Source organism: Melospiza melodia, unplaced genomic scaffold (genome assembly GCF_035770615.1).
Source record: "Melospiza melodia melodia isolate bMelMel2 unplaced genomic scaffold, bMelMel2.pri scaffold_231, whole genome shotgun sequence".
In the NCBI taxonomy this organism is placed as follows: Eukaryota; Metazoa; Chordata; class Aves; order Passeriformes; family Passerellidae; genus Melospiza; species Melospiza melodia.
Genome location: NW_026948559.1, coordinates 106,093 through 129,815, shown reverse-complemented (window position 1 = coordinate 129,815; position 23,723 = coordinate 106,093). Strand labels below are relative to the sequence as shown.

At 48.6% G+C, this 23,723-nt stretch overlaps 1 protein-coding gene and 1 long non-coding RNA gene across 3 annotated transcripts in view; both read left to right on the top strand.

Annotated features, from left to right (window-relative positions):
- The first annotated feature begins 520 nt into the window (after positions 1-520).
- LOC134433663 (uncharacterized) lies at positions 521-16,347 on the top strand. The gene is made up of 5 exons (XM_063182431.1): positions 521-636; positions 1,713-1,843; positions 6,364-6,459; positions 15,539-16,077; positions 16,212-16,347. Exons 2-5 carry the CDS (start codon positions 1,772-1,774, stop codon positions 16,324-16,326), a joined length of 822 nt encoding a protein of 273 aa, XP_063038501.1. The 5' UTR covers positions 521-636; positions 1,713-1,771; the 3' UTR covers positions 16,327-16,347.
- A 2,252-nt stretch (positions 16,348-18,599) lies between these two features.
- Positions 18,600-23,723, top strand: part of LOC134433664 (uncharacterized) — a 31,559-nt gene continuing 26,435 nt past the window's right edge. The window contains exon 1 of one of the 2 annotated variants that reach the window (XR_010031672.1): positions 18,600-18,668. This is a non-coding gene — a long non-coding RNA (uncharacterized LOC134433664). Of the gene's footprint in view, positions 18,669-19,382; positions 19,413-23,723 lie in introns of those variants that run through there. The other variant, XR_010031673.1, reaches the window with a different exon arrangement.

Genomic DNA, 23,723 nt, shown 5'->3' with positions numbered 1-23,723 from the left:
TTTCCCATTTTCCAGGAGTACATCGTGAACAGGAACAGGAAAATCGATGTTTTATTCCCATTTTTGCCATTTTTCTCCCCATTTTTCCCTGTTTTATCCCCAAATTTCCATTTTTATTCCTAATTTTCCCATTTTCCCTGTTTTCTCCCCAGATTTTCCCGTGTTTCCCATTTTTATTCCATATTTTTCCATTTTTCCATGTTTTATCCCATTTTCCAGGAGTACATCGTGAACAGGAACAGGAAAATCGATGTTTTATTCCAATTTTTGCCATTTTTATTCCCATTTTTCCCTCTTTTATCCCCAAATTTCCCATTTTTGTTCCATATTTTCCCATTTTTCCATGTTTTATCCCCATTTTTATTCCATATTTTCCCATTTTCCAGGAGTACATCGTGAACAGGAACAGGAAAATTGATGTTTTATTCCCATTTTTGCCATTTTTATCCCCATTTTTCCCTGTTTTCTCCCCAGATTTTCCCAATTTTCCCATTTTTATTCCACATTTTCCCATTTTCCCATGTTTTCTCCCCATTTTCCAGGAGTACATCGTGAACAGGAACAGGAAAATCGAGCGGCGCCGCCAGGAGCTGACGGAGAAGGAGGGGAACAAACCCCGAGCCGACCCCTTCAAGGGTGCGCGTTTGGCAATTTTGGGAAATTTTGGGGAGAATTTTTTTTGGGAAATTTTTTAGGAATTTTTTGGGAATTTTTTGGGGAATTTTTGGGGAATTTTTAGGGATTATCTAATAATTTTTGGGAATTTTTGGGAAGTTTTGGGGAATTTTTTTAGGAATTTTTAGGGATTATTTAGGAATTTTGGGGAATTTTCAGGAAATTCTTTGGGAAACGTTTTGGCAATTTCTTGGGAATTTTTGGAATTTTTTGGGGGAGATTTTTTGGGAGAATTTTCTTGGAATTTTTGGGGCAACTTTTTGGAATTTTTGGGGAATGTTCTGGGAATTTTTAGGGGGGATTTTTTTTTTAATTTCTGGAGAATTTTGGGGAGAACTTAACAAAAAAATGTCTGGGGAATTTTCAGGGATATTTTCTGAGAGTTTTAGGGAATTTTTAGGGAATTTTCTGGGAATATTTTGGGACAATTTTCCAGGAATTTTTAGGAGAATTTTGAGGGGGGTTCTGGAGAATATTTCTGGGAAATTTTTTGAAAATTTCTGGGAATTTTGGGGAACTATTGGGGAAAACTTTCTGGGAATTTTTTGGAAACTTTCTGACAGTTTTGGGGGGAAATTTTCTGGCAATTTTAGGGAATTTTCTGGGAAATTTTGAGAGTCTTTTGAGGAATTTATTTATTTGTTTGGGATTTTTTTTGGAGAATTTTTGGGGGGAATTTTGGAGGAGATTTTGGGGAATTTTGGGGAACTTATGGGGAAAAGTTTCTGGGAATTTTTTGGGAGAATTTTTGGAAATGTTTTGGGAGCTTTCTGGAAATTTTGCGGGCAATTTTGCGGAATTTTCTGGGGATTTTTTTGGGAATTTTCTGGCAAGTTTTGGGGGGAAATTTTTGGGGAACTTTCTAGGAATTTTGGGCGGGGGGGGGAATTTTTTTTTTAAGTTTTGTGGAATTTTTTGGGAACTTCCTGGGAATTTTGGGGGGAAATTTTGGGAAACGTTTTGGGAATTTTCTGGGAATTTTGGGGGGAAATTTTGGGAGTTTTTTTGTGGAATTTTCCGGAACGTTCTGCGCTCAGGCATCGGCCAGGAGCATTTCTTCAAGCGGATCGAGGCGGCGCACTGCCTGGCGTGCGACATGCTGATCCCGGCGCAGGGACACCTCCTGCAGCGGCACCTCCGGTCTGCCGAGCACAACCGCAGCCGCAGGGTGAGAAACTGGGATAAACTGGGATAAACTGGGGTTAAACTGGGTTAAACTGGGGTTAGACTGGGGTTAGACTGGGTTAGACTGGGTTAGACTGGGGTTAGATGGGTTTATCCCAGGGACACCTCCTGCAGCGGCACCTGAGATCCGCAGAGCACAACCGCAGCCGCAGGGTGAGAGAGAAACTGGGATAAACTGGGTTAGACTGGGTTAAACTGGGTTAAACTGGGGTTAGACTGGGTTAAACTGGGGTTAGATGGGTTTATCCCAGGGACACCTCCTGCAGAGGCACCTGAGATCCACAGAGCACAACCGCAGCCGCAGGGTGAGAGAGAAACTGGGATAAACTGGGTTAAACTGGGTTAGACTGGGGTTAAACTGGGGTTAGAGTGGGTTAGACTGGGGTTAGACTGGGTTAGACTGGGGTTAGACTGGGTTAAACTGGGGTTAGATGGGTTTATCCCAGGGACACCTCCTGCAGCGGCACCTGAGATCCGCAGAGCACAACCGCAGCCGCAGGGTGAGAGAGAAACTGGGATAAACTGGGATAAACTGGGGTAAAACTGGGTTAAACTGGGGTAAAACTGGGTTAAACTGGGGTAAAACTGGGTTAAACTGGGGTTAGACCGGGGTTAGACTGGGTTAGACTGGGGTTAGACTGGGGTTAGATGGGTTTATCCCAGGGACACCTCCTGCAGAGGCACCTCCGGTCTGCCGAGCACAACCGCAGCCGCAGGGTGAGAAACTGGGATAAACTGGGTTAAACTGGGGTTAAACTGGGTGAAACTGGGGTTAGACTGGGGTTAGACTGGGGTTAGACTGGGGTTAGACTGGGTTAAACTGGGTTAAACTGGGGTTAGATGGGTTTATCCGAGGGACACCTCCTGCAGAGGCACCTGAGATCCGCAGAGCACAACCGCAGCCGCAGGGTGAGAGAGAAACTGGGATAAACTGGGTTAAACTGGGTTAAACTGGGTTAAACTGGGGTTAGACTGGGGTTAGACTGGGTTAAACTGGGGTTAAACTGGGTTAAACTGGGGTTAGACTGGGGTTAGACTGGGTTAAACTGGGGTTAGACTGGGTTAAACTGGGGTTAGACTGGGTTAAACTGGGTTAAACTGGGTTAGACTGGGTTAAACTGGGTTAAACTGGGGTTAGACTGGGTTAAACTGGGGTGAGATGGGTTTATCCCAGGGACACCTCCTGCAGCGGCACCTGAGATCCGCAGAGCACAACCGCAGCCGCAGGGTGAGAAACTGGGTTACACTGGGATAAACTGGGGTTAAACTGGGTTAAACTGGGGTTAGACTGGGGTTAAACTGGGATAAACTGGGGTTAGACTGGGTTAAACTGGGGTTAGACTGGGGTTAGACTGGGTTAAACTGGGGTTAGATGGGTTTATCCCAGGGACACCTCCTGCAGCGGCACCTGAGATCCGCAGAGCACAACCGCAGCCGCAGGGTGAGAGAGAAACTGGGATAAACTGGGTTAAACTGGGGTTAGACTGGGTTAAACTGGGGTTAGACTGGGTTATACTGGGTTAGACTGGGTTAAACTGGGTTAGACTGGGGTTAGACTGGGGTTAGACTGGGGTTAAACTGGGTTAAACTGGGGTTAGATGGGTTTATCCCAGGGACACCTCCTGCAGAGGCACCTGAGATCCGCAGAGCACAACCGCAGCCACAGGGTGAGAGAGAAACTGGGATAAACTGGGGATAAACTGGGTTAAACTGGGTTAAACTGGGCTTAAACTGGGGTTAGACTGGGGTTAGACTGGGGTTAGATGGGTTTATCCCAGGGACACCTCCTGCAGCGGCACCTGAGATCCGCAGAGCACAACCGCAGCCGCAGGGTGAGAAACTGGGTTAAACTGGGGTTAAACTGGGTTAAACTGGGTTAGAGTGGGTTAAACTGGGTTAAACTGTGGTTAGACTGGGGTTAAACTGGGTTAAACTGGGGTTAAACTGGGTTAAACTGGGGTTAAACTGGGGTTAGACTGGGTTAGACTGGGGTTAGATGGGTTTATCCCAGGCACACCTCCTGCAGCGGCACCTGAGATCCGCCGAGCACAACCGCAGCCGCAGGGTGAGACACTGGGATAAACTGGGGATAAACTGGGTTAGACTGGGGTTAGACTGGGGTTAGACTGGGGTTAGACTGGGGTTAGATGGGTTTATCCCAGGGACACCTCCTGCAGCGGCACCTGAGATCCGCAGAGCACAACCGCAGCCGCAGGGTGAGAAACTGGGATAAACTGGGTTAAACTGGGTTAAACTGGGTTAAACTGGGGTTAAACTGGGTTAAACTGGGGTTAGACTGGGGTTAGACTGGGTTAGACTGGGTTAAACTGGGGTTAGACTGGGGTTAGACTGGGTTAGACTGGGGTTAGGCTGGGTTAGACTGGGGTTAGATGGGTTTATCCCAGGGACACCTCCTGCAGCGGCACCTGAGATCCGCAGAGCACAACCGCAGCCGCAGGGTGAGAGAGAAACTGGGATAAACTGGGAGAAACTGGGGTTAAACTGGGTTAAACTGGGGTTAGATGGGATTCGTCCTGGGTTTAGCACAGCCCCAGCCCCAGGGTGAGAGCTCCATCTTTAGGCTGGGTTTAGCCTGGATTTAGATCAGATTTGTCCTGGATTTGTATAGGATTTGTCCTGGATTTAGATCAGATTTGCCCTGGATTTAGATGGGATTTGTCCTGGATTTGTATAGGATTTGTCCTGGATTTAGATCAGATTTGTCCTGGATTTGTATAGGATTTGTCCTGGATTTAGATCAGATTTGCCCTGGATTTAGATGGGATTTGTCCTGGATTTGTATAGGATTTGTCCTGGATTTGTATAGGATTTGTCCTGGATTTAGATCAGATTTGTCCTGGATTTGTATCGGATTTAGCTCAACCACAGCTGCAGGCTGAGAGCCCGGGTTAGGCCGGGCTTAACCCAGGGTTAGGCTGGGTTTGGATTGGATTTATGTCAGATTTATCCGGGATTTATATTGGATTGAGCACAACCACAGCCACAGGGTGAGGATCTGGGGGTCAGGTTTAACCCGGGTTTAACCCAGCTTTAACCCGGGTTTAACCCGGGTTTAACCCAGCTTTAACCCGGCTTTAACCCGGCTTTAACCCAGCTTTAACCCGGCTTTAACCCAGCTTTAACCCGGCTTTAACCCGGCTTTAACCCGGGTTTAACCCAGCTTTAACCCGGCTTTAACCCGGCTTTAACCCGGCTTTAACCCGGCTTTAACCCAGCTTTAACCCGGCTTTAACCCGGCTTTAACCCGGCTTTAACCCGGCTTTAACCCGGCTTTAACCCGGCTTTAACCCGGGTTTAACCCAGCTTTAACCCGGCTTTAACCCGGCTTTAACCCGGCTTTAACCCGGCTTTAACCCGGCTTTAACCCAGCTTTAACCCAGCTTTAACCCGGGTTTAACCCGGGTTTAACCCAGCTTTAACCCGGCTTTAACCCGGCTTTAACCCAGCTTTAACCCGGCTTTAACCCGGGTTTAACCCGGCTTTAACCCAGCTTTAACCCAGCTTTAACCCAGCTTTAACCCAGCTTTAACCCAGCTTTAACCCGGGTTTAACCCGGGTTTAACCCAGCTTTAACCCGGCTTTAACCGGCTTTAACCCGGCTTTAACCCGGCTTTAACCCGGCTTTAACCCAGGTTTAGATCAGATTTATCCCGGATTTAGCACAACCACAGCAATTCCGGGAATTTTCCCCCATTCCCAGCCCTCTTTGAACCCCCAGCGCCCCCAAACCCCTCGGAATCCAGGGATTTATCCCAGGGATTTATCCCAATCCCAATCTGGAATTCTGGGATTTATCCCAATTTATCCCTCTGGAATTCCCAGAATTCCGGGGTTTTCCCAAATATTTCCTTGAGCCCCTCTGCAATTCGGGGATTTTTCCCAATTTTTCCCCTGAACTCCTCTGGAATTCCAGGATTTTTCCCTCAAAATCCTTCTGGAATTCCCAGAATTCTGGGATTTATGCCCATTTCCAGTCCCGCAAACTCCTCTGGAATTCTCAGAATTCCCAGAATTCCAGGATTTTTTTCCTCAAACCCCTCTGGAATTCCCAGAATTCGGGGATTTATCCCAATTTTTCCCTCTGGAATTCCCAGAATTCCAGGATTTACCCCAGTTTTTCCCTCTGGAATTCCCAGAATTCCGGGATTTATCCCAGTTTTTCCCTCTGGAATTCCTGGAATTCCAGGATTTTTTTCCCCAAATCCCTGCAGAATTCTGGGATTTATCCCAGTTTTTCCCTCTGGAATTCCCAGATTTCTGGGATTCATCCCAATTTTTCCCTCTGGAAATCTCGGAATTCCGGGATTTTTCCCAACTTTTCCTTCTGGCATTGCCGGAATTCCGGGATTTATCCCAATTTTTCCCTCTGGAATTCTGGGATTTTTCCCAATTTTTCCCTCTGGCATTGCCGGAATTCCAGGATTTATCCCAATTTTTCCCTCTGGAATTCTCGGAATTCCGGGATTTTTCCCATTTTTCCAGCTGGCAGCGGAGCAGTTCAAGAAGACGAGTCTGCACGTGGCCAAGAGCGTCCTGAACAACAAACACATCGTCAGGATGCTGGAGAAATACCTGCAGGTAAACCCGGGGAAACCGGGAATTCCTGAGCCTCGGGAATTCTCTGTGCCTGGGACTCCTTCCCAAAAAAATCCCACAAAAATCCCACAAAAATTCAAAAAAATCCCCCAAAAATTCCACAAAAATCCCCCAAAAATTCCAAGAAATATCCCCAAAAATCGCTCAAAAAAATCAAAATTATATCCCCAAAAACGTCAAAAAAAATCCCCAAAAGATCCCCCAAAACTCCCACAAAAAAAATCCCAAAAAGATTCCAAAAAATCCCAAAAATTCACAAAAAAGAATAAAAGAAAAAATCCTCCCCGAAAATTCCTTCCAAATTCCGCAAAACTTCCCCAAAGACAAAAAAATAAAAATCCCCCAAAATTCCCACAAAAAATCCCAAAAAATTCCCCCCGAAAAATCTCCACAAATATCCCGCCCAAAAATCGCCAAAAAACCAAAAATATACCCGAAAAATGTCAAAAAATCCCACAAAATTTTCCCCCAAAAAAATCCTAAAAATTCACAGAAAAAAAATCCCCAAAATTTTTCCCCAAAAAATTAAAAAAATTCCCCAAAAATTAAAAAAAAAAACCACAAAAATCCCCCCAAAACAAAAAGAAATTTTCAAAACATCCCACAAAAATTCCCCAAAATCCCCCAGAAATTCCCAGAAAACTCCCCCAAAAAATCAAAATTATATCCCCAAAATCCCCCCAAAAAATCCATAAAAATCCCACAAAAAACCAAAAATGTCCGAAGAAAATTCCCAAAAAATTCCCCACAAAATTCCCTCCAAAAAAAAAAAAACCAAATCCCCCAAAAAACAAAAAAACCCCCAAAAATTCCCATAAATTAAAAAAAAATCCAAAATATATCCCCCAAAAAATCCTCAAAATAAGTTTACACAAAACCCCGCCCGAAGTTGCCCAGAAAATCCAAAAAAAACCCCCAAAAATCGCCCAGAAAATTCCCCAGAACTCCCTTAAAAAATCCCCAAAAATATCCTCCCAAAATATAAAAAAATTTCCACAAAAATTTTGGAAAAAAAATTTCCACAAAAATGAAAAAAAAAATGTCCCCAAAAATGTCACAAAAAATCCTCAAAATCTACAAAAAATCCAAGAAAAAATCTCTAAAAAATCCCACAGAAGTCCCACAAAAATTCCCAAAACATAAAAAAAAATCCCACGAAAACCCCCTCCAAAAATCCCTCAAAAATTCCCAAAAAACTCCCAAAATCTCAAAAAAATTCCTGCAAAAATCCCCAAAAAACCTCAAACCTCCCCCCAAGAACTCTCCAAGTTTCCCCCCAAAAAATATCAAAAAATAAAAAAAATCCCCCAAAATCCTCCCAAAAAATTTCCCCCAAAATTCCACATTTTCCCTTTTTTTTGGTGTTTTTTGTCCCATTTTTGGGGTTTTTTAATGTTTTTTTTTTCTGTGCTTTTGGCAGATTTGGGAATTTTTGTCCCAATTTTTTCCCCTCTTTTGGATTTCAGCATCCCCAGAGCCCAATCCCAAAAAAATCCGGAATTTCCCCTTTTTTTCCTGTTTTTTCCACCCCTTTTCCTTTTTTCCTCCTTTTTCCAGTGATTTTGCCACTTTGGGGCTTTTGGGGGGAATTTTTTCCCAAGTTTTGGGTGGATTTTTTTCCCCAATATTTTGGGGAATTTTCCCCAATTTTGGGGAATTTTTCCCCAATTTTTGGGGGGAATTTTTCCCATTTTTGGGGGGAATTTTTCCCCAATTTTTGGGGGAATTTTTTCCCAATTTTTTGGGGGAATTTTTCCCAATTTTTTGAGGGGAATTTTTTCCCAATTTTTTGGAGAATTTTTTCCCATTTTTTTGGGGGAATTTTTCCCATTTTTGGGGGGGAATTTTTTCCCCATTTTTGGGGATTTTTTTCCCCAATTTTTTCCCAAATTTTTCCCATTTTTTTCCCTCACCTCTTCACCATTAAAACCAAAATTCCCCCCCCTGAACGCATTGAGGAATTTTGGGAATTTTGTGAATATTTGGAAATTTTGAGAATTTTGGGGCAGCACCAGCCCCAAACCCCAACCCAGGACTCCAAACCCCCCCTAAAATTCCCCCAAAATGCCCCAAAATTTGAATTTTTTCCCCTCGGGAAGGGCAGAATTGGGGGCTGGGCCGGGAATTCCGGAGTTTTCCGGAAGGTTCCGGGCAGGATCGGCCGCGGCATCGGAGGCGCCTCCGGAGGATTCCCGGCAATTCCGGCGGCAGAAGCTCCGAGATCCCAAAAATCCCAAAATTTCCTCCCCCGTCCCAAAAGTTTGGGGTCAACCCAGGCTGGGAAAAGTTGGAAAAATGGGAAAAAAAAGGGGAAAAAAAAGGGAAAAAATGGGAAAAAAACGGTGCCTGTGCCTCTGGCTCTGGGAAAATGGGAGTTGCAGGTGGAAAAATGGGATTTGGATCCCAAAATATCGGGATTGTGGATCCCAGGAAGATGGACCTCGGGTCCAGGGAAAAATGGGAATTTTGATCCCAAAAAATGGGATTTAGATCCCAGAAAAATGGGAATTTTGATCCCAAAAAATGGGATTTTTGCATCCAAAAAAATGGACTTTGGATCACGGGAAGGTGGACCTGGAGTCCAGGGAAAAATGGGAATTTTGATCCCAAAAAAATGGGATTTCAATCCCAGAAAAACGGGAATTTGGATCCCCAAAAAACTGGGAATGTGGATCCTGATAATTGGGAATTTGGATCCTGGGAAGATGGACCTCGGGTCCAGGGAAAAATGGGAATTTTGATCCCAAAAAATGGGATTTAGATCCCAGAAAAATGGGAATTTGGATCCCAAAAAAATGGGATTTTGCATTCAAAGAAATGGACTGTGGATCATGGGAAGATGGACCTGGAGTCCAGGGAAAAATGGGAATTTTGCATCCCAAAAATTGGGATTTGCAGCCGGAAAAATGGGATTTGGATCCCGGGAAGATGGACCTGGAGTCCTGGGAAAAATGGGATTTTTGGATCCCAAAAAATGGGAATTTGGATCCCAGGGAAAAAAGGGATTTGGATCCCAAGAAGAGGGATTTGGATCCCAGGAAAAAAAAAAGGGATTTGGATCCCAAAAAAAGGGACTTTGGAGTCCAGGGAAAATGGATTTTGGATCCTGGGAAGACGGACCTGGAGTCCAGGGAAAAATGGGATTTGAGTCCCTAAAAATGGGATTAGATCCCAGGAAAAAAAGGGATTTGGATCCCAAAAAAAGGGATTGGGACCCCGAGGAAAGGAGTTTGGATCCTCAAAGAAGGGACGCTGGATCCCACGAAGACGGAGCAGGGGAAAAGGGACCTCGGGTCCCGGGAAAAATGGGAGTTGGATCCCAGGGGAAAGGACGCTGGGTCCCAGGAGAAAAAAAATGGATTTTGGATCCCAGGAGGAGACCCTGAAAATCCCGGGGAAAAGGGACGCTGGATCCCGGGGAAAATGGGATTCTGGAGCCCGGGAAGGCGGACCTGGAGTCCTGGGGAAAATGGGATTTTGGATCCCAAAAATGGGGTTTGGATCCCAAAAATGGGGTTTGGATCCCAAAAATGGGATTTTGGATCCCAAAAATGGGGTTTGGATCCCAAAAATGGGATTTTGGATCCCAAAAATGGGGTTTGGATCCCAAAAATGGGGTTTGGATCCTGGGAAAAATGGGAGTTGGATCCCAAAGGAAGGGATGCTGGATGCCAGGAAAAGAAGGGATTTTGCATCCGAAGGAAAAGGATTTGGATCCTGGGAAAATGGGCCTGGAGTCCTGGGAAAATGGGATTTGGATCCCAAAAAAGGGACTTTGGAGTGCAAGGGAAAAGGACTTTGGATCCTGAGAAAATGGGATTTGAATCCCGAGAAGAGACCCCAAATCTTGGAAAAGGGACGCTGGATCCCAGGGAAAAATGGGATTTTGGATCCCAGAAAAAGGACCGTGAATGCTGGGAAAAAGGGACCTGGATCCCAGGAAAAATGGGATTTTGGATCCCGGGAAGACGGAGCTCGGGTCCAGGGGAAAATGGGATCTGGATCCCAAAGAAAGGGACTTTGGAGTCCAAGGAAAAATGGGATTTTGGATCCCGGGAAGACGAACCTTGGGTCCTGGGAAAAATGGGATTTGGATCCCAAGAAAAGGGATGGATGGTGCATCCCAAAAAAAGGACTTTGGATCCCAGGAAAAAATGGGATTTGGATCCCAGAAAAAGGACCGTGAATCCTGGGAAAAGGGACCTGGATCCCAGGAAAAATGGGATTTGGATGCTGGGAAGGTGGACCTGGGGAAAATGGGATTGTGGATCCCAAGAGATCGAACTTGGATCTTGGGATAAAGGGACCGTGGATCCCAAAAACGGGATTTGGATCCCAGGAAGAGGAGGGACGTTGGATCCCAAAAAAAAGGAGTTTGGATGCCAGGAAGATGGACCTTGGGTCCAGGGGAAAAAGGGGGTTTGGACCCCAAAAAATGGGATCTGGATCCCGAGAAGAGGGATGGTGGATCCCAGGAAAAATGGGATTTGGATCCCAAGAAAAAGGACCTGGAGTCCAGGGAAAAATGGGATTTGGGATCCCAAGAAAAAGGACCTTAAATCCAGGAAAAAAGGACCTGGAGCTCTGGGAGAGAAAGGACGCTGAGTCCTGGGAAAAAATGGATTTGAATCCCAAAAAAAGGACACTGGATCCCAAAAAAAAGGACTTTGGATCCTGGGAAAAAGGACCTGGAGTCCAGGGAAAAATGGGATTTTGATCCCAAAGAAAAGGGACTCTGGATTCTGGGAGAAATGGGATTGGGATCCCATGAAGAGGGACTTTGGAACCCAGGGAAAAAAAGGGATTTTGCATCCCGAGAAAAAGGACTTTGGATCCTGGGAAAAAGGACCTGGAGTCCAGGGAAAAATGGGATTTTGCATCCCGAGAAAAAGGACTTTGGATCCTGGGAAAAAGGACCTGGAGTCCAGGGAAAAATGGGATTTTGCATCCCGAGAAAAAGGACTTTGGATCCTGGGAAAAAGGACCTGGAGCCCTGGGAGAGAAAGGACGCTGAGTCCTGGGGGAAAATTGGGATCTGGATCCCAAAAAAATGGGATTTGAGTCCGAGGAAAAAGGACTTTGGATCCTGGGAGGATGGACCTGGAGTCCTGGGGAAAATGGGATTTTGGATCCCAAAAAAAGGGACTTTGGATCCTGGGAAAAGGAGTTTGGATCCCAAGAAGAGGAGCGTTGGATTCCGGGATGAAGGACACTGGATGGCAGGAAAAGAAGGTACGTTGGATCACAGGGAAAACGGGATTTGGATCCCAAAAATGGGATTTGGATCCTGGGAAAAAGAGACTTTGGAGTCCAAGGAAAAAGGATTTTGGATCCTGGGAAAAGGGACCTTGGATCCCGGCAAAATGGGATTTGGATCCCAGAAAAAGGACCTGGAATGCTGGGAAAAGGGACCTGGAGCCCTGGGAGGAAAAGGACCTTGAGTCCGGGGGAAAAATGGGATTTGGATCCCAGGAAAAATGGGATTTGGACCCCAAAAGAAATGGGATTTGGATCCCAAAAAAAGGGACTTTGGAGTCCAAGGAGAAAGAAGTTTGGATCCCGGGAATACGGACCTGGAGTCCTGGGAAAAATGGGATTTTGGATCCCACGAAGAGGGATGCTGGATCCCAGGAGAAGTGACCCCAAATCCTGGGCAAAGGGACGCTGGATCCCAGGGAAAAAATGGGAATTTGGATCCCGGGAAGACGGAGCTCAGGTCCAGGGGAAAATGGGATTTAGGTCCCAGGAAAAAATGGGATTTGGATCCCAAAAAAAGGGACTTTTGTGTCCAAGAAGAAAGAAATTAGGATCCTGAGAATACGGACCTGGAGTCCTGGGGAAAACGGGATTTGGATCCTGAGAAGAGACCCCAAATCCTGGGCACAGGGACGCTGGATCCCAGGGAAAAATGGGATTTGGATCCTGGAAGACGGAGCTCGGGTCCGGGGGAAAATGGGATTTGGATCCCAAGAAAAAGAACCGTGAAAGCTGGGAAAAGGGACCTGGATCCCAGGAAAAATGGGATTTGGATCCCTAAAAAAAGGGACTTTGGATCCCGGGGAAAAATGGGATTTGGATCCTGGGAAAAAGGGACCTGGATCCCAGGGAAAATGGGATTCCATCCTGGGAAAAGAAGGGATTTTGGATCCCAAAAAAGGGATTTGGATCCCAAGAAGAGGAACGCTGGATTCCGGATGAAGGACACTGGATGGCAGGAAAAGAAGGTACGTTGGATCACAGGGAAAACGGGATTTGGATCCCGAAAATGGGATTTGGATCCTGGGAAAAAGAGACTTTGGAGTCCAAGGAAAAAGGATTTGGAAATTCCCAAAAAATGGGAATTTTGATCCCAAAAAATGGGATTTTGGGTCCCAAAAAATGGGATTTTGGATGCCAGGAACAGCAGGGACATTGGGCCTGGAACTGACTGTGTGGGATGGGATCGTTCCCGGATCCCAGAGCAGGATCCCAGTTTGGGATGGGATCGTTCCCATTATCCCAGTTTGGGATGGGATCAATCCCACTATCCCAGTTTGGGATCGTTCCCAGTATCCCAGTTTGGGATGGGATCGTTCCCATTATCCCAGTTTGGGATCGTTCCCATTATCCCAGTTTGGGATGGGATCATTCCCGTTATCCCAGTTTGGGATGGGATCGTTCCCGTTATCCCAGTTTGGGATGGGATCATTCCCGTTATCCCAGTTTGGGATGGGATCGTTCCCAGTATCCCAGTTTGGGATGGGATCATTCCCATTTTCCCAGTTTGGGATCGTTCCCATTACCCCAGTGTGGGATGGGATCGTTCCCATTATCCCAGTTTGGGATCGTTCCCATTTTCCCAGTTTGGGATCGTTCCCATTTTCCCAGTTTGGGATGGAATCGTTCCCAGTATCCCAGTTTGGGATCGTTCCTATTATCCCAATTTGGGATCCTTCCCATTTTCCCAGTTTGGATCATTCCCATATCCCAGTGTGGGATGGGATCATTCCCATATTCCCAGTTATTCTCAGTAATTCCCAGTTTTCCCATTTTCCCAGCTAATCCCACTATCCCAGAAATTCCTCTTATCCCAATATTTCCCAGTAATTCCCACTATCCCACACCAGTAATTCCCAATAATTCCCAGCAATTCCCATTATCCCACACCAGTAATTCCCAATAATTCCCAGCAATTCCCATTATCCCACACCAGTAATTCCCAATAATTCCCAGTAATTCCCATCATCCCACACCAGTAATTCCCAGTAATTCCAGTAATTCCCATTATCCCACACCAGTAATTCCCAATAATTCCCAGTAATTCCCATTATCCCACACCAGTAATTCCCAATAATTCCCAGTAATTCCCATCATCCCACACCAGTAATTCCCAATAATCCCTTTCCACCAGTAATTCCCAATAATTCCCAATAATTCCCATTCCCACACCAGTAATTCCCAATAATTCCCAGTAATTCCCATCATCCCACACCAGTAATTCCCAATAATCCCTTTCCAGCCGTAATTCCCACTTTTCCAATAATTCCCATTATCCCACACCAGCAATTCCCAGTATCCCAGTAATTCCCAGTATCCCATTTATTCCCAGTATTCCCCAATTTTTCATTTTCTCCCTCAATTTCCCCTGGTTTCACTCAAATTTCCCATTTTTTTCACCCCGATTTTCCCTTTTTCCCCAAATTTTCAATGGGGTTTTCCTCCCCTCAATTTTCCATATTTTTTTCCCAATTTTCAATGGGTTTTCCCCCATTTTTCAATGTTTTTTCCCCGCCAGTTTTCTCTGTTTCTCCCCTATTTTCCGGGTTTTTTCTTCCAAATTTCCCTGCTTCCCCCCCAAATTTCAATGTTTTCTCCCCCCATTTTTCCCCCAAATCCCCTTTTTTTTCCCCTTTTCCCCCAGATTTCAATGTTTTTTTCCCCAATTTTCCCCTTTTTTCCCCAAATTTTCAATATTTTCCCCCCCAATTTCCCTTGCTCCCCCCCAAATTTCCATTATTTTTTCCTCCCAATTTTCCCTTTTTTCCCCCCATTTTCCCCCAAATTCCCCTGTTTTTCCCCCCCAATTTCAATGGTTTTCCTCCCGATTTTCCCTTTTTTACCCCCATTTTCCCCCAAATTTCCACTGTTTTTCCCCCAATTTTCCATAGATTTCCCCCCCAAATTTCCCTGATTTCCTCCCTGATTTTCGCTAATTTTCATTTTTTCCCCCAAAATTCCCCATTTCCCCCAAAATTCCCAATTTTCCACGATTTCCCCCCCAATTTTCCCCTTTTCCCCCCAGATTTCCATGGTTTTTCCCCCAATTTTCTCCCTTTTTTCCCCAAATTTTCAATATTTTCCCCCCCAATTTCCTTGCTCCCCCCCAAATTTCCATTATTTTTTCCTCCCAATTTTCCCTTTTTTCCCCCCATTTTCCCCCAGATCCCCCTGTTTTTCCTCCCCAATTTCAATGGTTTTCTTCCCAATTTTCCCTTTTTTACCCCCATTTCCCTCAAATTTCCACTGTTTTTCCCCAATTTTCCATAGATTTTTCCCCAAATTTCCCTGATTTCCTCCCTGATTTTCGCTAATTTTCATTTTTTTCCCTCAAAATTCCCAATTTTCCACGATTTTCCCCCCAATTTTCCCCTTTTCCCCCCAGATTTCCATGGTTTTTCCCCCAATTTCCCCTTTTTTTCCCCAAATTTTCAATATTTTTCCCCCCAATTTCCCTTGTTCCCCCCCAAATTTCCATTATTTTTTCCTCCCAATTTTCCCTTTTTTCCCCCCATTTTCCCCCAAATTCCCCTGTTTTTCCTCCCCAATTTCAATGGTTTTCCTCCCAATTTTCCCTTTTTTCCCCCCATTTTCCCCCAAATTCCCCTGTTTTTCCTCCCCAATTTCAATGGTTTTCTTCCCAATTTTCCCTTTTTTACCCCCATTTCCCTCAAATTTCCGTTGTTTTTCCCCCAATTTTCCATAGATTTTTCCCCCAAATTTCCCTGATTTCATCCCTGATTTTCACTAATTTTCATTTTTTTCCCCCAAAATTCCCAATTTCCCCCCAATTTTCCCCCTGCAGGGTGAAGATCCCTTCACGGAGGAGCCCCAGGACGGCCCCAAAGCCGCGGAAATTCCGGAAAAATCCCCGGAAAATTCCCAAATTTCCCCGGACGGCGCCAAAGCCCAGGAATTCCTCACGGCCCCCGGGCCCCTCCTGGTGCCCCCATTCCTGGAGGAGCCCGAAAATCCTGAAAATCCCCAAAATTCACAGGAAAACCCCAAGAAAATCCCCAAAATTCCCAGGAAAACCCCCAGGAAAATCCCAAAAATCCCCCAGAAAATCCTGAAAATCCCCAGGAAAATTCCCAAAATCCCCAGGAAAATTCCCAGGAAAATCCCGAAAATTCCCAAGAAAATCCCCAGGAAAATCCCCAAAATTCCAAGAAAATCCAAAAACTCCGAGGAAAATTCCCCCAACTCCCAGGAATTTGGGATTCCCCCAAAAACCAAACTGAGGAGGAAAAGGAGGAAAAAAATCCGGAAAAAATTCCAGAAAAAGAGGAAAAAACCCCGGAAAAGGAGGAGGAAAAAACCTCGCAAGAGCCCTGAGAATTCCAGGTGAGGATTCCATCCAAAATTTGGATTTTTCCAGAATTTCCAACTGGAATTGGAATTTTGGGGAGAATTCTTGGAAAATTCATTAAAATTGAAATTTTTTCTCCCATTCCTGATTTTTTTTTCTCCTTTTCCAGGATGAAGAAGCCACAAAAGAGGAAAAATTTCCGAATTTTCCCATTCCTGAGGAATTCCCTGCTGGGATTTGAGGCAATTTATAGCGAAATAAAGCCCCAAAAATGGGAAAAATAAAAAGTTGGAAGTTTGGAAAAATTCCTGACGATTTTTTCATTTTTTCCCCAAAATTCCTCAATTTTAGAGAAGATTTTTTTTCCCAAAAATTGGAATTTTTTGCCTTTAATTTTTATTTTTTTCATTCCCAGGGAGGATTTGGGAATTTCCATTCCAAGGGGGATTTTCGGGGAGAAATTCCTGAATTTTTTTTACCCCCCAAAATTTCCCTTTTTTAGCAGAATTTAATGTTCCAACCCTGTGATTTTCATCATTTTTTTCCCTAAAAAATTTCCCCCAAAAAATCCAGGGATTCTTTGGAATTCCGAGCTGGAATTTTAAATAAATCCCTGATTTTTGGTTTAACTAAAATCTCCTTTTTTTCACCCCCAAAATTGATGGGAATTCCCCAAAAATTTGGGAATTTTGGGGGGATTTTTCTTCAAATTGAGCCCAAATTTTTCTGGAATTGGAATTTCCTGGGGGGAGATGGGATGGGGACCCCAAAATGTCCCTAAAACCCCAAAATGTCCCTAAATTGTCCCAAAACCCCCCCAAAATGTCCCCAAAATGTCCTTGGGACCCCCAAAGTGATCTCAGAATCCTCCAAATTCTTCCTGGGACCCCCAAAATTCTCCCCAAATCCCCTCAAGGTGTCCCCAAAACGTCCCCAAATTGTCCCCAGGATCCCCAAAATGTCCCTGAAGACCCCGAAATTCCCCCAAAATGTCCCCAAAATGTCTCCGGGACCCTCAAAATCCCCCCAAAAATGTCCCCAAGACCCCCAAAATGTCCCTGGGACCCCCAGAATGTCCCCAAAATGTCCCCAAGACCCCCCAGAATGTCCCCAAAATGTCCCTAAGAGCCCCAAAGTGTCCCCAAAATGTCCCTGGGACCCCCAGAATGTCCCCCCAACACCCCAAAATGTCCCTGAAACCCCCAAAATGTCCCTGGGACCCCCAGAATGTCCCCAAAATGTCCCTGGGACCCCCAAAGTGTCCCCAAAATGTCCCTGGGACCCCCAAAGTGTCCCCAAACCCCCCAAAATGTCCCTGGGACCCCCAGAGTGTCCCCAAAATGTCCCTGGGAACCCCAAATGTCGCCAAATTTGTCCCCAGGACCCCCCAGATGTCCCCAAAGTGTCCCCGGGAGCCCCAAAATCCCCCCCAAATGTCCCCAAAACCCCCAAAATGTCCCCAAGACCCCCAAGGTGTCCCTGGGAGCCCCCAAATCTCCCCCAAGTGTCCCCAAAATGTCCCCAGGACCCCCAAAGTGTCCCCAAAATGTCCCCAGGACCCCTCAAATGTCCCCAAATTGTCCCCAGGATCCCCAAAGTGTCCCCAAACCCCCCGGTGTCACACAGGACCCCCTAAAATGTCCCCAAATTGTCCCCACGACCCCCAAAATGTCCCCAAACACCCCTGGTGCCCCTCAGGACCCCCTGAAATGTCCCCAAATTGTCCCAGGACCCCCAAAATGTCCCCAAACCCCCCTGGTGCCCCTCAGGACCCCCTGAAATGTCCCCAAATTGTCCCCACGACCCCCAAATTGTCCCCAGGGATCCCCCCCCCCCAAATTTATGGTCCCCAAAGTGTCCCCCAAGAACCCCCTGGTGCCCCCAAAGTCCCCCAGGACCCCCCAAAACATCCCCAGGGACCCCAAAATGTCCCCAAGGACCCCAAAATGTCCCCAGGGACCCCAAAATGTCCCCAAGGACCCCCTGGAGACCCCCGCCCCATTCTCAGTCCCCCGATGTCCCTCCCAGGACCCCCAAAATGTCCCCAAAGTCTCACCAGGGTACCCCCAAAATGTCCCCAAATTGTCCCAGGGGACCCCCAAAGTGTCCCCAAACTCCCCCGGTGTCACCCAGGGCCCCCAAATTGTCCCTGGGACCCCAAAATGTCCCCAAAGATCCCCCGAGACCCCCCCGCGGGACCCCCACAATGTCCCCAAGGGCCCCCCCGGTGTCCCCAAATGCCCCCGGTGCCCCCCCCCCGCTGTCCCCTCCCCCTCCCGGTGTCCTCCCCCCCCCCCCCATTCCCGGTGTCCCCTCCCGTTGTCCCCTCCCCCCCCCCCCCATTCCCGGTGTCCCCTCCCGGTTCCCCCCCTTCCGTTCCCTCCCGTGACGTCACGCGGCGGGGCCGGCGGCGGTGGGCGTGTCCCGGTTGCGCCGTGACGTCACGCGCAGCGCGGTGAGGTCAGTGCGGCGCCGCTGCCGGACCCGCTGCCCCTCGGTGCCCGCGGCCCCCCCGCCCCCTCCCCTCCCTCCTCCTCCTCCTCCTCCGCCCCCGCCGCCGCCCCCGGCCCGCCGGGAGGGAGGGAGGGCGGCTCAGCCCGGCCCGGCCCGGCCCGGCCCCCCTCAGGTAAGAGCGGGGCCGCGGCGGGAGCGCCGGGAGGGCCGGGCCGGGCCGGGCCGGGGGAGGCGGCGGCGCTGAGGGGGAAGCGGGAGGACGGAGCGGGGACACCGGGTGGGCTTCATGGGGGTGCCGCGATTCACCAACGCCGCTTACGTCGCCCCGCCGGCGTAACCCGCATTGCGTAATGCGGCCGCTGCGTCAGGGCGGCTACGCCAACGGCGTAGGCAGCGGCGCGGGCCCCGCCGCTGCGCTAACGCCGTAAAGGCGGGGGCGCCGCTGGCGCAAGCGCCGGGCGCCCTTCCCGCTCCGCCGTGCCTGCCGCTCTCTCCGCCGCCTCCCGGTGCGCCCGGCGGGCGATCCGCGGCCTGTCCGCCCTCACGGGGCGGTGCGGGGGCTCCGGGGGTCGCGGGGGTCGTGGCGGAGCGCCCTCCGCCCTGCGCCGCCGGGGTTACGCCGTTTGCGTAGGGCGCGGGGCGGGGCGGGCGGGGCCGCGCTACGCCGTTTGCGTAGGCGCCGTTCAGCGCCGCCTTACGCCGTTTGCGTACGAGCTGCCCTGCGCGGCGTTACGCCGTTTGCGTAGCGCCGGGCGTGCGCGGCGCGGGCGGGGCCGCCTTACGCCGTTGGCGTAGCGCGGGGCGGGGCCGGCGCGCGGGGGGCACTTCCTGCCGCCGCCATTTTGTCGCGGACCGGGAGGAAGCGGCGGCGGCTCCTGCGCGGCGGCAGCGCCGGCCCGGCCCGGCCCGGCCCGCGGTGAGTGAGCCCCGGGACGGCGCCGGCAGCGCCCGCCACGCCGGGCGGGACCGGGCGCGGCAGCGCCGCTGCGGCGGAGCGAGCCCGCCCCCGTTAGGCCCAGCCCGCCCCCGTTAGGCCCAGGCCGCTCCCGCCCCGCGGGGCCGCCCCCGCCCGCTCCGTGAGGGGAGGACGCGCTGAGGGCGGCCCGGGGCGGAGGGGACTCGGCGGCCACGGCCCTGCGGCCTCTCCCGGGCCGGTTTGGAGCGTTCCCGGTGCGGTTTTGCGGAATTGCCGCGGTTTGGGGCGGGTGTGGGGAACGGTGACGTTGGAGCGCTCGGAGCTGGGAGCGCGGCGGGGCCTGAGGGGAGCGCGGGGAGCACCGGGGGGACACCGGAGGACACCGGGACGTGAGGGGACACCCGGAGTTTGGGGGGACACCGGGGCATGAGGGAGGATACCGGGAATTTGAGGGGACACCGGGGCCTGAGGGGAGACATCGGGAGCTCGGGGTGGGAACGGGACACTGAGAGGATTTTTGGGATGGGAATGGGACACTGAGGGAATTCTTGCATGTTTTGGGGTGCGAATAGGACCCTGAGGGAATTCTTGGATGTTTTGGGGTGGGAATGGGACACTGAGGGAATTCTTGGATGTTTTGGGGTGGGAATGGAACACAGAGAGGATTTTTGGGATAGGAATGGGACACTGAGGGGATTCACGGATGTTTTGAGATAAGGAGTGAACGCTGAGGGAAATCCTGGAAGTTTTGGGGTGGGAAGAGGACGCTGAAGGGATTCGTGGTTTATTTGGGATGAGGAGTGAACTCTGAGGGAATTCCTGGGTTTTATAGAATGGGGATGGGACACTGAGGGAATTGCTGGATATTTTGGGATGAGGAGTGAACTCTGAGGGAATTCCCAGTTTATTTGGGATGGGGATGGGACACTGAGGGAATTGCTGGATGTTTTGGGATGAGGAGTGAACTCTGAGGGAATTCCCCGTTTATTTGGGATGGGGATGGGACACTGAGGGAGTTCCTGGATGTTTTGGGATGAGGAGTGAACTGTGAGGGAATTCCTGGGTTTTATAGGATGGGAATGGGACACTGAGGGAATTCCTGGCTATTTTGGGATGAGGAGTGTACTCTGAGGGAATTCCTGGTTTATTTGGGATGGGGATGGGACACTGAGGGAATTGCTGGATGTTTTGGGATGGGGATGGGACCCTGAGGGAGTTCCTGGATGTTTTGGGATGGGGAGTGAAACTCTGAGGGTGTTCCTGGATGTTTTTGGGTAGCAAGGGAATTCCTGGTTTGTGTGGGATGGGGAGTGAACGCTGAGGGAAATTTGGGATTTTTGGGACGCAAAGGGGCCAGTGAGGGAATTCCTGGATGTGTTGGGGTAATGGGGAGTCCCTGAGATCATTCTTGGGATTTTAGGGATGGGAATTGGGACGCTGAGGGAGCTCCTGGCTTTTATAGGATGGGGATGGGGACACTGAGGGAATTCTCGTTTGTTTTGGGATGGGGATGGGACACTGAGGGAATTGCTGGATGTTTTGGGGTGAGAAGTGAACACTGAGGGGATTCATGGACGTTTTGGGGTACGAATGCAACACTGAGGGAAATCCTGGATGTGTTGGAGTGGGAATGGGACGCTGAGGGAAATCCTGGATGTTTTGGGATGGGGATGGGACACTGAGGGAATTCCTGGATGTTTTGGGATGGGGATGGGACACTGAGGGGATTCGTGGACGTTTTGGGGTGGGAATGCAACACTGAGGGAATTCCTGGATGTTTTGGGGTGGGAATGGGACACTGAGGGAATTCCTGGATGTTTTGGGGTGGGAATGGGACGTGAGGGGATTGCCAGGATTTTTGGGATAGCAAAGGAACACTGAGGGAATTGTTGGATGTTTTGGGATGAGGAGTGAAGAGTGAATGCTGAGGGAATTCCTCAGTGTTTTGGGGTAACAGGGAGTCCCTGAAAGTGATCCTGAGTGCTTTGGAATGGGGATTGGGAGCCCGAGGGAATTCCTGGATGGTTTGGGATGGGAATGGAACACTGAGGGAATTCCCAGAAGTTTTGGGGTGGGAATTGAACACTGAGGGAATTCATGGTTTATTTGGGATGAGGAGTGAACCCTGAGGGAATTCCCATTTTTTTGGGGTGAGAATGGAACACTGAGGGAATTCCCAGAAGTTTTGGGGTGGGAATGGGACACTGAGGGAATTCATGGTTTATTTGGGATGAAGAGTGAACACTGAGGAAATTCCCATTTTTTGGGGGTGGGAATGGAACCCTGAGGGAATTCATGGTTTATTTGGGATGAGGAGTGAACACTGAGGAAATTCCCATTTTTTTGGGGTGAGAATGGAACACTGAGGGAATTCCCAGAAGTTTTGGGGTGGGAATGGAACCCTGAGGGAATCCATGGTTTATTTGGGATGAGGAGTGAACGCTGAGGGAAATCCTGGATGTTTTGTGGTGGGAATTGGGACACTGAGGGAGTTTTGCTTTTACAGCATGGGAATGAAACACTGAGGGGGTTCCCAGAAGTTTTGGGGTGGGAATGGAACACTGAGAGAATTCCCTGAAGTTTTGGGATGCGAATGGGACACTGAGGGAAATTCATGGTTTATTTGGGATGAAGAGTGGACACTGAAGGAATTCCCATTTTTTTGGGGGTGGGAATTGGGACGCTGAGGGAGTTTTGGGTTTTATAGTGTGGGAATGAAACACTGAGGGAGTTCCTGGGTTTTGTGGGATGAGAACGGGGTAGTGAAGGGATTCCTGGTTGTTTTGGGGTGGGAATGGGACACTGAGGGAATTCCTGGTTTATTTGGGATGAGGAATGAACACTGAGGAAATTCCCATTTTTTTGAGGGTGGGAATGGAACACTGAGGGAATTCCCAGAAGTTTTGGGGTGGGAATGGAACTCTGGATTCCTGGTTGTTTTGGGGTGGGAATGGGACACTGAGGGAATTGCTGGTTGTTTTGGGGTGGGAAGGGGTGAAAGTATTTTTGTGTTTTTTGGGATGGGGATGGATCCCTGAGGGAGTCCCTGGGTTCTGTAGGATGGGAGTGGGAGCCTGAGGGAATTTCTGAGTGTTTTGGGATGGGAATTGGGAGCCTGAGGGAATTGCTGGATGTTTTGGGATGGGAATTGGGAGCCTGAGGGAATTTCTGAGTGTTTTGGGATGGGAATTGGGAGCCTGAGGGAATTGCTGGATGTTTTGGGATGGGAATTGGGAGCCTGAGGGAATTTCTGGTTTATGTGGGATGCGAAGGGGACGCTGAGGGAATTGTCAGGATTTTTGGGGTGGGAATGGAATGCTGAGGGAAGTCCCGGATGTTTTGGGGTGGGAATTGAACACTGAGAGAATTCTTGGGTGTTTTGCAATGAGGAGTCAACACTGAGGGAATTCCCAGTTTTATAGGGTGGGAATGGAACACTGAGGGAATTCCTGAAAGTTTTGGGGTGACAGGGGAGTCACTGTAAATATTCCTGGATGTTTTGGGATGGGAATTGGGAGCCTGAGGGAATTTCGGAGTGTTCTGGGGTGGGAATGGAACTCTGAGGGAATTGCTGGGTGTTTTGGCATGAGGAGTGAACTCTGAGGGAATTCCTGGTGGTTTTGGGACAAGGAGTGAACTCTGAGGGAATTCCTGGATGGTTTGGGGTGGGAATGGAGCACTGAGGGGATTGCTGAGGTTTGGATGTGGGAAGGGCACTGTGAGAATTTCTGGATGTTTTATTTGGGCTGAGGAGTGAACACTGAGAGAATTCCTGTTTTATTTGAGATGAGGAGTGAACTCTGAGAGAATTCCTGTTTTATTTGGGAAGAGGAGTGAACTCTGAGAGAATTCCTGTTTTATTTGGGATGAGGAGTGAACTCTGAGAGAATTCCTGGTTTATTTGGGAAGAGGAGTGAACTGTGAGAGAATTCCTGTTTTATTTGGGGTGAGGAGTGAACTGTGAGAGAATTCCTGTTTTATTTGGGATGAGGAGTGAACTCTGAGAGAATTCCTGTTTTATTTGGGGTGAGGAGTGAACTGTGAGAGAATTCCTGTTTTATTTGGGGTGAGGAGTGAACTCTGAGAGAATTCCTGTTTTATTTGGGGTGAGGAGTGAACTGTGAGAGAATTCCTGTTTTATTGGCATGAGGAGTGAACACTGAGAGAATTCCTGTTTTATTTGGGGTGAGGAGTGAACTCTGAGAGAATTCCTGTTTTATTTGGGGTGAGGAGTGAACTGTGAGAGAATTCCTGTTTTATTTGGGATGAGGAGTGAACTCTGAGAGAATTCCTGTTTTATTTGGGATGAGG